General features: G+C 44.5%; 1 protein-coding gene across 9 annotated transcripts in view; it reads left to right on the forward strand.

The window, feature by feature from the left end:
* Positions 1–11,897, forward strand: part of LOC134653140 (histone deacetylase 4) — a 121,312-nt gene extending 109,415 nt beyond the window's left edge. For all 9 annotated transcript variants that reach the window (XM_063508450.1, XM_063508459.1, XM_063508452.1 and 6 more), the window contains 7 exons: positions 383–615; positions 2,332–2,470; positions 4,795–5,037; positions 5,891–6,031; positions 9,022–9,210; positions 10,353–10,516; positions 11,397–11,897. In XM_063508450.1, the coding sequence (XP_063364520.1) occupies positions 383–615; positions 2,332–2,470; positions 4,795–5,037; positions 5,891–6,031; positions 9,022–9,210; positions 10,353–10,516; positions 11,397–11,457 (1,170 nt within the window). In that variant the 3' untranslated portion in view covers positions 11,458–11,897. The remainder of the gene's footprint in view (positions 1–382; positions 616–2,331; positions 2,471–4,794; positions 5,038–5,890; positions 6,032–9,021; positions 9,211–10,352; positions 10,517–11,396) is intronic.
* The last annotated feature ends 1,690 nt before the right edge of the window (positions 11,898–13,587 follow it).

Consider the following 13,587-nt stretch of genomic DNA (forward strand, 5'->3'; position numbering starts at 1 on the left):
TTCAAAATGGCGTCACCGCTATCTAATAAAACGTTCACGAAACTATCGACAAGGTCATGGCGGCCGTCATCCAAATGACGGCACCGGTTTATTACGTTACGTTGACAATCAACGCAGTCTAGGAAACCGCGCCATCTCGTTTACATAGACAACGTTCTAGTGACGTCATTCACCGCTATATTACGGCCGTAATATGACGGCACCGTTTTCGGAGGAATCCAAAGCTTTACAGCCTCTAAAAAAATTTAAGGCAAACACTCAGTCGTTATTGCAACGGCGCGCTCTGAGGCGAACCGCAACTTTTTTACAACCTCAAAAAACAAACGTTCTCATTATACTCGTATGTGGTACACATTGAACCCTCTCGGTGCACGTTGTGCAGGCGTCCCTGGAGGAGCTGCAGGCGGTGCACTCGGAGGCGCACGTGGCGCAGTTCGGCGGGCGGCGCGCCGGGGCCGCGGGGCCGCGCCAGCTCGTGCGGCTCGCGTGCGGCGGCCTCGGCGTGGACTCGGACACCGCGTGGGCCGACACGCACACGGCCGCCGCCGCGCGCATGGCCGCCGGCGCCGTGCTCGACCTCGCCGCCCGCACGGCCCGGGGGGAGCTCCGGAACGGGTCAGTGCCCACAGAATAACTAATAGTACTACCGTACAGAAAATTCACCCCTTCACAAAAGTCAGGTTTAGGTATAAAATTACACCTATATCGCCGCCTGCGAGCAAAATTGAAACTTATAACCGCGCACGAACCGTGAATCTCCTTTGCGCGCCGCAGTTTTATGACCGAGCTGTGAGTGTCGGCACGGGGTTATCGCTTGACAAGTTTTTATACCTATGCCCACTGATTTACGCCCACGCGTAAATACTTAGAAACTGGTGGATGTTGGAATCACAGTTCTGTTGTAAGCGAAACTCTGTCCGTAATATTATAGGTTCATGCTCTCTGCCGCCCTATCTACGCCCGGCCATTACATGTAAATATGTATATTTAAACAGTGTTATTAGGTTAAGTAGTTGATTAGTTTGTAATTTTATTGCGGTGCCCTTACAGGGTTGTGTTGTAACATAATATAATATTCATAAGACCTTTTTGTACACACAAAGCAATGATTAAATGAATACTGAATACTGAATTTATTGTTTTTAAGATAAATATGTAGGAATTACAAACGTTGATTATGTAAACATACATGTTTTATCCGAAAATAACATGTCTGATTCTCGCGGAGTAAGTTTCGAAGCCGTTGTGTATTTTCAATTTTGCGCGAGCGCCGCGTGACACGACTATCGTGCGCGCCGAGCGGCAGCCCACTGCTATACGCCTGTCCGATGGGCGCGCCGGCCAAATGTACCTAAACTGCGGAGTGACACCCCCCTGGCGAAGCCCCGAGACGCCTGGTATAGTTTGTATCTTTCTAATAGACCCCGAAGGCTAATCCTATTGTCTATTGTTCAGTAAAACCGCACGTGCTACTTACCTGCAAAAAAGGGTCCTAATTATTCTATTTGGCACCTGAGCGCGGGCTAGTCCGACGCTCAAAAAACCAGTGTAGGTGCGCTCTCCGATAACGCGCCTTTGTTACGCATCTCGATGACACATTTTAGACTGGTTCTGTAGCGTTCGACTTGCCGGCACTCGGTAACCGAAGTACCGATTTTTTATGCAGGTGGTTGTGGCACGTGGCACGAGCGGTTTTTCTTAACAATAGACAATAGGATTAGCCTTCGGGGTCTATTAGAAAGCTACAAACTATAGCTGCTATCACAACCTCACCTTTAGGCCGCGGACTGCAAGTCGCACGAACGAATTAGACTGGAATGAAAGCTTCTCTCCGCTCGACGCTCCGTCACGACGTGCGTCCAATCCCGGACCTCTCGCCACGATCTCCTCAAGATGCGACAGACCAAAGACCGTACAATCCGGTCCGCAAAAATAATTTACAAGAACTGATAAAGTGATAACCTAGCCGGGCTTTTCGGGTCAACATTTTGGAGACTCCTTTCCGAAAAGCTGTTTCTAAACTTCAACTACATATAGTTGGTACGAGATGCATACCGCGCCCTTTAGTTACTCTCATCACTTTCAGCTTGATGCCACAGATTACCAGTCCGCCGGACGTTATCAGCCTGTCAGTTAAACGCAAAAGGTGACAGCTCCGAACAACTGACAGGCTGATATCGTCCGGCGGACTGGTAATTAGTGGGCCCCTTAATCATCACGCATGTTTGTTTCTGAGCTTGCCAATTACTATATGACCTAAAGGATTTTTGATGGCACCAGTAATACATATTTAAAGAATGCCTTGTTTAGTATTGTGTGTTGTGTGTACAGATTCGCGGTGGTGAGGCCCCCGGGGCACCACGCGGAGCCCAACCAGGCGATGGGCTTCTGTTTCTTCAACTCGGTGGCCGTGGCCGCGCGGATACTGCACCAGCGGCTGCGGTTGCAGAGGATACTCATCGTCGACTGGGTAAATAAATAACTCCTTTCGTTTCCACCAGCTCTAAAGAATAGGGATGTTGACAATTTTTTGGAACTGGTTTCATTTTGTAGATAGACACGTAATAATTACAGAAAAAATATTAAAAAGATATATTCATTAATTTTGAATAAAAAAACATGTATAATAAGTTTCGTGTTTAAATTTCGCGCCTAAATGCTCCAAACTGTCACGTGACCTTGATGACGTAACGGCGTTTTAAACAAACTGCTGTCAGTAATTTTTTTAAATTCTTTATATGGCAACTGACAATTGTTTTTTAAAGCCTTAACACACTACCGCATCGGACAGCGACCTACTTTCTCGCTCTAACTTATAGCTGCGTCCTTAACGCACCACCTTACACACTATCGATTCGTGCGCCGCACCGCCCCAAGATCGCGTTTCGGTACGATAATCTGTAGACGCTTAAGTAGGCATTATTAAATTATACAACGGGACTTAATCGCGTATCTAAGTTTTAAGATTTACCTCGGATTTACGTCGGAGGTAAATCTTAAAACTTAGATACGCGATTAAGTCCCGTTGTATAATTTAATAATGTGTAAAAATCGTGAAAGTTTAAATCAGTGCTTAAGTAGGCAGGTTTTATGACTTGTCTTTGGTGGTTCCACTGTGATTACGTCACGCGCTCCGATTGGCGTTTGCAGTCACGTGATACTGGGCATTATTTTAAATACTTTTGATTATTTTTAATTAATTTATTACGCATATTTACACTTGCAAAATATGATTTTCCGCGTTCTAATATTCCCTGCTATGGTAAAAACATAACATATTATATATTCGCGATTCATGTCAACATCCCTATTGTAGTCGTTTTAAACTTCATTTAAAATCAGCAGATCAGCATCGTCCGCAGACGTTTATTTATTTATTTAAACTTTATTGCACGATAAAATTTGTACAAATGGCGGACTTAATGCCTTAAGGCATTCTCTACCAGTCAACCAATGGGTCAAACAGAAAACTTATACTTAGGGCAGGATTGTAGACAAAGAGAAGAAATATGAAACACAAATCAAGTTAAGTATTCTAAACAATATTCTAATTATACACTTACACATATAACAATAACAGCAATATAAAATTACATATATACCTACAAACATGCATAGATATATATATAAATAAATATATTATATTATGTACCCAAGTATACAAGTAACATGCGGATCATTTATTTTTAAGAGAGTTAGTGAGGTGTTTACGTAATTTGATTTTAAAAGAAAACTTGCTCTGTGCTTGCCTTAAGACGTTTCTGCTTGTTAAAAATTTAAGTTAATATGGGTAGCACATCGTAACTGGCGAATTTCCAATATGACTTGGAACTCCGGTAGCCGTTCAAGAAGTGTAACGCTCTTACGGTAGATGTCGCTCGGGTCCTCTTGACCCATATGATGGAAAGATTTGCTGGCTATGGATGAGGTCTTGGTGGCTCAGATGGCAGTGCGCTGGAGTATCGATCCAGAGGCCGTGAGTTCAAGTCTCACCCAAAACAGTAATTTTTCCACTTTAAAATTTATTTTAAGCTTAATTCTAAATATCTTCTTCACCATACATGTGAATTATGTATTTTATTTACTTTTGGACATTTTGGTTAGTTTACTTTTAAAGTGTTACTGTACATTCCGTAAGTTTGTCTATCTAATTTGAATTCTCCCCTCATCTACTCGAAGGTTAGCTGGAAGAGATCCCTTACAGGGATAAGTTCGCCTTTGTGCCTTTATTTCTGTAAACATGTAAACCTGTGTTGTGTACAATAAAGTGATTACTACTACTATTCTAAACATGATAGATAATAAGCTAGATTGTCCTCTGTTGTGGGCAATGGGTCAGCGGACAAAGTCACTTTTTGTTATAAATTATTAAATATTTTATTAGGTTACCCATTGTTACTAACATGCTTAAATCATAAGCTATAAGTATAACCATAGAGAAAAAAATACATAGAGTGCTCACTCCATACATCAGTTCAGACTATTAATTTCAGTGTCTACATCTAGCATCGAGTAGCGGAACTATCAGTACTGCTACTTGACAATAGATGTAGCACCGACCGGAAAGTCTTATCTCAACAGCATAAGACTTTCCGGTCGGTGGCGACATCTATTGTCAAGTAGCAGTACTGATAGTTCCGCTACTCGATGCTAATAGTCTTTTTGGTACTAAAACTGATGTATGGAGTGAGCACTCTATGTATTTTTTCTCTATGGTATAACTAACAAATGTATGGACCATTCTTGTCTTAAATAAAGAAATTTTAATTTTTTTTTTAACTACTAATTCCTCAGGACGTGCACCACGGCAACGGCACGCAGCAGATCTTCTACGAGGACCCGCACGTGCTGTACATCAGCATCCACCGGCACGACGACGGGAACTTCTTCCCGGGCACCGGCGCGGCCTCCGAGTGCGGCGCCGGCCCCGGCCTCGGCTTCAACGTCAACATCGCGTGGGCCTCCGGCCTCAGCCCGCCGCTCGGGGATGCGGAGTACCTGGCCGCGTTCCGGTCCATCGTCATGCCCATTGCCAAGGTAAGCCTAGTTCGAGGTAGCTCATCTGTCTGACTCTAATAATGCTCTACGAGGACCCGTACATCAGCATCCACCGGCACGAGGACTTAAGCTTTCGCTGGTAATATTTGAGAATTAAGATTCAGGTTAGTTACCCTTGAGATTTTTGGTTTATCAAAGATATTCTGTGGATACCTTAGAGGATCAAAGATATTCTGTGGATACACTTGAGGATCAAAGATATTATGTGGATACATTTGAGGATCAAAGATATTCTGTGGATACACTTGAGGATCAAAGATATTATGTGGATACATTTGAGGATCAAAGATATTATGTGGATACATTTGAGGATCAAAGATATTATGTGGATACATTTGAGGATCAAAGATATTATGTGGATACATTTGAGGATCAAAGATATTATGTGGATACATTTGAGGATCAAAGATATTATGTGGATATATTTGAGGATCAAAGATATTATGTGGATACATTTGAGGATCTAAGATATTATGTGGATACACTTGAGAATCAAAGATATTTTGTGGATCACTTGTGGATCTCAAAGTTTATTCATCGGTACGACGGCGGGAAATTCTTCCCGGGCACAGGCGCCAAGCGACAAGTAAAAAAATATCGTTATCAAGTTTTAGTTGACGTCAACATGCTAGTTTATCGCTAAAGATCGGTTTTCCTAGGATAGCGGTGCCGTCATATAGCGGCCGGCTCCATACTAAATAATACGGCTAAATATGGATGTCGTAGTATTTGTATGGAGACGGCCGCTATATGACGGCACCGCTATCCTAGGAAAACCCATCTTTAGTTATATCGTGATGGTGTATCTGTAATCGTGTTCTCACCGGTACAGGAGTACGACCCCGAGCTGGTGCTGGTGTCGTGCGGGTTCGACGCCGCGGCCGGCCACCCCGCGCCGCTCGGCGGGTACACGGTCAGCGCCGCGTGCTTCGCCAACATGACGCAGGACCTCATGCAGCTCGCCAACGGCAAGGTACGTCCCCGAGCTGGTGCTGGTGTCGTGCGGGTTAGCCGCTCGGCGGGTACACGGTCAGCGCCGCGTGCTTCGCCAACATGACGCAGGACCTCATGCAGCTCGCCAACGGCAAGGTACGTCCCCGAGCTGGTGCTGGTGTCGTGCGGGTTAGCCGCTCGGCGGGTACACGGTCAGCGCCGCGTGCTTCGCCAACATGACGCAGGACCTCATGCAGCTCGCCAACGGCAAGGTACGTCCCCGAGCTGGTGCTGGTGTCGTGCGGGTTAGCCGCTCGGCGGGTACACGGTCAGCGCCGCGTGCTTCGCCAACATGACGCAGGACCTCATGCAGCTCGCCAACGGCAAGGTACGTCCCCGAGCTGGTGCTGGTGTCGTGCGGGTTAGCCGCTCGGCGGGTACACGGTCAGCGCCGCGTGCTTCGCCAACATGACGCAGGACCTCATGCAGCTCGCCAACGGCAAGGTACGTCCCCGAGCTGGTGCTGGTGTCGTGCGGGTTAGCCGCTCGGCGGGTACACGGTCAGCGCCGCGTGCTTCGCCAACATGACGCAGGACCTCATGCAGCTCGCCAACGGCAAGGTACGTCCCCGAGCTGGTGCTGGTGTCGTGCGGGTTAGCCGCTCGGCGGGTACACGGTCAGCGCCGCGTGCTTCGCCAACATGACGCAGGACCTCATGCAGCTCGCCAACGGCAAGGTACGTCCCCGAGCTGGTGCTGGTGTCGTGCGGGTTAGCCGCTCGGCGGGTACACGGTCAGCGCCGCGTGCTTCGCCAACATGACGCAGGACCTCATGCAGCTCGCCAACGGCAAGGTACGTCCCCGAGCTGGTGCTGGTGTCGTGCGGGTTAGCCGCTCGGCGGGTACACGGTCAGCGCCGCGTGCTTCGCCAACATGACGCAGGACCTCATGCAGCTCGCCAACGGCAAGGTACGTCCCCGAGCTGGTGCTGGTGTCGTGCGGGTTAGCCGCTCGGCGGGTACACGGTCAGCGCCGCGTGCTTCGCCAACATGACGCAGGACCTCATGCAGCTCGCCAACGGCAAGGTACGTCCCCGAGCTGGTGCTGGTGTCGTGCGGGTTAGCCGCTCGGCGGGTACACGGTCAGCGCCGCGTGCTTCGCCAACATGACGCAGGACCTCATGCAGCTCGCCAACGGCAAGGTACGTCCCCGAGCTGGTGCTGGTGTCGTGCGGGTTAGCCGCTCGGCGGGTACACGGTCAGCGCCGCGTGCTTCGCCAACATGACGCAGGACCTCATGCAGCTCGCCAACGGCAAGGTACGTCCAATATAAACTGTTGGGGGTCTTGTTTAATATCCAAATCCGTAGCCATGCCCACTTAGGGCCTCTTGCACCATTTCACTAACCCGGGGTTAACCGGTTAAACCTGGAGTTACCATGGTTACCAATATAATCTGACACTAGGTTAACGGTTTAACCTCTTAACCCCGGGTTAGTGGAATGGTGCAAGTGGGCCTTATAATTATAGTTGGGACAGGTTATCGCAAAAACAATTACGGTTATAGAAAAAGTCGTAACTTAAAGGCAGGTGGAGCTTGCGGAAACGAATATAATTTAGAAATAAATTGTGACGTTCCACGGGTAAAGGTACCTTATGGTAGTTGGCACTTAGGTTATTATTAACGACGTTGTAATACTAATGTGGTGCTACGTGACGTAAACGTCCACCGTCACAAGGTAAATTTTTCCGTGGAACGTCACAATTAAAAAACACTACATAACACGATTTTAAAACATTTTGTTCTATTTACAATTGTTTTGTGATGATCTGTCTGAGCTGCGCTTAGGATGGTATTCCATCTGTCCAATATTTTGGTTCAACGTGTATTTGCGTCTCACATTTTGCTTAACGAGAGAGGGAGAAGCAATGATATCGGACGGGTGGACCATCCTTACACCGACAGCGCAAGACCATCCTTAACACATTCATGGCCGGAAATCCGACTATCGGGTATTTTATGATTTCGTTCCCGGTAGGGATCGGAACCGGTTTTTTGCAAAAACTTAGAAATAACCATATTTTTCGAATTCTTTTATACCTGAAATGTAGGACTCAGTTGTGTTTTAGGTTATGACTTCGTATTATTAGATTGCTCAATTAGAAATGAAGTAATTAGCAAACAACGAAAAAATACCGTTTCCGTTCCCATACAAAAAATACCGGTATCCGATCCCCGGTTCCCGGGCCGAACGACTCGATAGTCGGGATCGTGGTACTACAGATTTATATGACGAAGTTTGTGTATCTCGGCGCGGATGTCTTTTGGCTGGGTGGCGATCAATGTTGTGATCTTGCAGCCAACTGTACAGCGTAGTACAAATACAAATAAATACAAATAATTTTATTGAGAAAAGTATGGTACAGTGGTTGCTCTTAAAGACTAATAATTTATAAAGACAAGTGATTTACAAATGCCTGAACTAGGATTCCCTGTGTTTCAGGCGGCAAAGGACAATATTAATTATTTATTACTTATTCACTTAATTATAAACTATAGGTATGGTACACAATATAAGTCTTATTACCTAAACAAAAAGTGGATTCTTAAGTTCCATTAAATATCAGAGTACAGTAGCATAGAGTAAAAATACAGAGAGTGCTCACTCCATACATCAGTTTTAGTACCAAAAAGACTATTAGCATCTAGCATCGAATAGCGGAACTATCAGTACTGCTACTTGACAATAGATGTCGCCACCGACCGGAAAGTCTTATGCTGTTGAGATAAGACTTTCCGGTCGGTGCTACATCTATTGTCAAGTAGCAGTACTGATAGTTCCGCTACTCGATGCTAGATGTAGACACTGAAATTAATAGTCTGAACTGATGTATGGAGTGAGCACTCTATGTATTTTTTTCTCTATGACAATCATTTTACGACTATTAGTAAGTTCTCTGTATCATCGTACGTCATCTATTGAAGGGCGTTGCTATTAAGACGTGTCTTATTGGTGTAGTGTCCGTGTCCAGGTGGTGTTGTCGCTCGAGGGCGGCTACGACCTGCCCGCCATGTGCGACTGCGCGCAGGAGTGCGTGCGCGCGCTGCTCGGCGACCGCGTGGCGCCGCCCGCCGCGTCCGAGCTGGCGCGCGCGCCCGCTGCGCCTGCGCAGGACCTGCTGCGACACACGCTCGCCGTACAGGCGCCGCACTGGCCCAAGGTCAGTACACGTAGAAACTCTAGTCTAGTCATAGAGAAAAAAATACATAGAGTGCTCACTCCATACATCAGTTTTAGTAACAAAAAGACTATTAGCATCTAGCATCGAGTAGCGGAACTATCAGTACTGCTACTTGACAATAGATGTAGCACCGACCGGAAAGTATTATGCTGTTGAGATAAGACTTTCCGGTCGGTGCTACATCTATTGTCAAGTAGCAGTACTGATAGTTCCGCTACTCGATGCTAGATGTAGACACTGAAATTAATAGTCTGAACTGATGTATGGAGTGAGCACTCTTGTCTTTATTTCTCTATGGTCTAGTCTACTACACCGCATTACTTTTTTTTAGCCTATATTTTGTCCCCCCGCCGGGCAAAGGCCTCCCCCGTCTTTCGCCCCTCGTCACGGATTTCTGCATGCTCCCGCCAGTCGCCACAGAATGAGTCCAGGTCGTTTCGCCATCTCATTTTTGGTCTGTCTCCGCCTCGGTTGATCTGTGGTGCCCGTTCGGTCGCTATTTTGGGCCATCTGTCCAGTGCCCGCGTTACTTTACTCCCTATTTCATTGCAAACACGAGGTTCATCGACAGAATGTTGTTATTAGTACTGAACGAGTGTTGTCTATAGTTGATAGCAGCTTTTAACGATGTAAGACTTCACGTAAATACTTACGCACGCTTGCGTACACGTAGGCACGCGCCTACGAGTACTAGGACATACAAAAACCGGCCAAGTGCGAGTCGGACTCGCGCACGGAGGGTTCCGCACCATCAACAAAAAAAAAGCAAAACAAGCAAAAAAACGGTCACCCATCCAAGTACTGACCCCGCCCGACGTTGCTTAACTTCGGTCAAAAATCACGTTTGTTGTATGGGAGCCCCACTTAAATCTTTATTTTATTCTGTTTTTATTAGTATTTGTTGTTATAGCGGCAACAGAAATACATCATCTGTGAAAATTTCAACTGTCTAGCTATCACGGTTCGTGAGATACAGCCTGGTGACAGACGGACGGACGGACAGCGAAGTCTTAGTAATAGGGTCCCGTTTTTTACCCTTTGGGTACGGAACCCTAAAAATTGGCTGAAATTTAACTACACTTATTTTTCATAGTTTATTTTACGTATCCTTGTTATTTCAGATAAAGCGATATAGCAGCCTGATCGGCATGTCGGCGCTAGAAGCGGCGCCTGCAGTGGCGGCGGCTAGGTTAGGCCGCCTGCAGACGGAGCGCGACGCGGCCGACACCGCCGCCGCCATGGCCACGCTGTCCATGCACCACCCCCACGCCGACGCCAAGCCCAGGTACACACCACAACACTAACACCTACACGACCTAATATCCCTTTATTCGGTTAAGATCGGTTTTCCTAGGATAGCGGTGCCGTCATATAGCGGCCGGCTCCATACTAAATAATACGGCTAAATATGGATGTCGTAGTATTTGTATGGAGACGGCCGCTATATGACGGCACCGCTTTCGGAGGAAACCAAAGCTTTAAGAACTGATTCTGATTACGGCAGATTCTGTTTACGGCAGATTCTGTTTATGGCAGATTCGTATTAGAGCAGAAATTGGACAGTCGCGACTACAAACAATAACACTTGATAACACCTAAAACCGAACAGAGAATTGAGATGATTTTTTATTTATGTAATATTACCAACGAATACAAAAGTCTGTGACAGAAGATCACAGGCAACGACGTGCCACAAAATTTTAACAGATGTCGTTAGCAGTTTCTACATCACGCTTATCGAGTTCGGAATGTCAGTCACTATAAATACAACTCCTGGGTTTAGGTCCCCAAGCAAAAAAACTCACCTGGAGAAATTTACTCTCTATTGCGTTCTATTTACATTCCCCAAGTCTAAAGCTTTGGTTTCTTCCGAAAGCGGTGCCGTCATATAGCGGTCGTCTCCATACAAATACTACTACATCCATATTTAGCCGTATTATTTAGTATGGAGACGGCACCGCTATCCTAGGAAAACCAATCGTAAGCACGCAATAGGCCTGTTGTAAGGACGGGACGGCAGGGTCGCCATGTAAAGACGTTACGTTATAACCTAGTGTGTGTTTACAGTCAGCTACAGAGATAAACTGACGTCACCTGAATAGAAATTTGTTTTCAAAAGGAGTCAAAAGAAGAATCCTAATGAGTGTATATTTTGTCGTCCGCAGTTCGCCAGACTCGTCGCGCTCGGTGTCGGAAGAGCCGATGGAGCAGGACGAGGGCAAGTGAGCCCTGGTGCGTGAACATGTATGTACAGTTACTGCTAACATTCCGCCGCCGGCCCCAGCGACCCTAGCGACCCTAGGGCCAGGGCCAGTCCGCGGCTCCTCGAATCTGCGCTACACTCAGGAGAGTACTGATAAACCTATTTATTTAGACCCAGAACTAGTGACCATATTTTGCGCTCGATAAGTAAAGAATTTATGTATATTTATGGAAGTTGTACATATATATATAATAGAGAGTATATCGATGTTAGACGTGCGCGCCGAGCGCGCGCGAGATGTTTATGTGTGAACTTTACGAACGAAATGTGTCCTGCCAAATGTCCATCTCGAGGCGAGATGTTTGTAGTTACGTTAAATAATTGTCTATTTGATGTATAATTCATAATGAATTAGCTAAGCTATAGATACGTGTGTAGGTGTTAAAATTAAGACAAATCTTAATTTGAAAGCTTTAAAATGTAGTAAAATGATAATTTGTACAAAAAATATCAATATTTGGAAGAAATGTTTTATATGAATAATCTACGAAGTAGGTAATATAATTATATAGTAGGCGGCGTTTAGAGATTTGCCTAAATGAATGTTATATATTTTCCCTCGTGGGCGTGCTGAAGAATTTATATATTTATATGAAAAAGATACTCAAGTTTCTTGTTGCGGAAATGTAGATTTCCTTTCATTGTGCCCCTGGGGCTTGCCACTCTTCACTTGTCTACTATACCAAAGATAGTAAACTTTCAATTTCTAATAAATTATTCGTCTACTTACGAGTAGCCGGTTTTGTTCACGGTAACTGTGAATTTCTCTGTGATGAGTTCTGTTGAAGTTGTACAAATCGACTGTTGTTTGTCAAAGTGTTTTAAATTGTACGAGTCCCGTTATACTGAATAGTTTACTAGGCATGAATTTAATTCAGGACTTAATTTACTAACTTGCACAAAAGGACGTTTTTTGGAGGACCCTTTGTGTATGAAGCCGTTCAAAGATAGTGTGCAATACCTATTTGTAGTTTGGCGCTGAATTTCATAGTCATAATACAATTGTCGAATTTGAAGCTACAAACGGCCAGTTAACTTTCCAATGGCGGTACATATTTTCTTGTACTAAGTTTTCTAGAGGTTTTCGTATGTTCTGTAGATCTGTTTTTTTAATAGAGCTTAAATTACGGAAAGAACATATGTACCAGTTCTATAGAACAAATGAAAGATCCAAGCAGTCTGCCGTTTGGCTCCATACACTTAGACCCAGATATTTTTATGGATCCACAGATTGTATTTTCGTGACTTGTGGAACTTTCGGATAGATTTGAAATTGAAACGGACGTATATATATTTGTATACATGTGGATCCGAGTTTAGATCCAAGTGTATGGAGCCGCGGCGATCCTTCGACGAGTGAAGTAGGGACGCTGTGTTCGGCCGTCGCGTCGGCCGCGGGATCCAATCCTGTACGTTAATAATACAATGTTGTGTCTTTGAGAAGTTTATTGTTAAATTGGAATACAGATGAAATAATTATTTAATAAATGTATATATACATATATATATATTTGGAAATACATGAGCATTTTTATTTTAAATTTAATTTTGTTTTTATAAACAAGTCTCACGATGGCAAACTTATACTGGACAGTTAGTAGATCAGCAGAACATGTATTTTCACATTTACAGTCAATTGAATAAAAAATTCACAATCTACTAAATCTTCCTTTATTATAAAAAAAAAAACTAGACTAGCCAATATAAATTGCCATCAAATCCCTTCCTTTAAAATATAGTGGCAGTTAAAAACTTAACAGAATAGCACAAACTTAGCCTAGCGTTTTGTACAAAAATATAAGCTTACCTACCTAAGTATAAAAATAGTTCAATTGTTTGCCTACAAATAGAAAAATTGTATGGTGACAGACATGAGAAAAAATTGATAAAATAAAGATAAAAGATCTATGAACGCAACACAGTTAAAATAGTTTTATATGATTTCGATCAATCTAAATAATTCGTCGTTCATAAAAAACATTATTTTTATATTTTGACAAATGTAAGACCACTTTTTTCTTTCGTACATATTATTTAGAGCGAGTCAGAATATACGTATAGAATATGTCGTATAGAATATAGTACTATACTAT

Source organism: Cydia amplana, chromosome 12 (assembly GCF_948474715.1).
Source record: "Cydia amplana chromosome 12, ilCydAmpl1.1, whole genome shotgun sequence".
In the NCBI taxonomy this organism is placed as follows: domain Eukaryota; kingdom Metazoa; phylum Arthropoda; class Insecta; order Lepidoptera; family Tortricidae; genus Cydia; species Cydia amplana.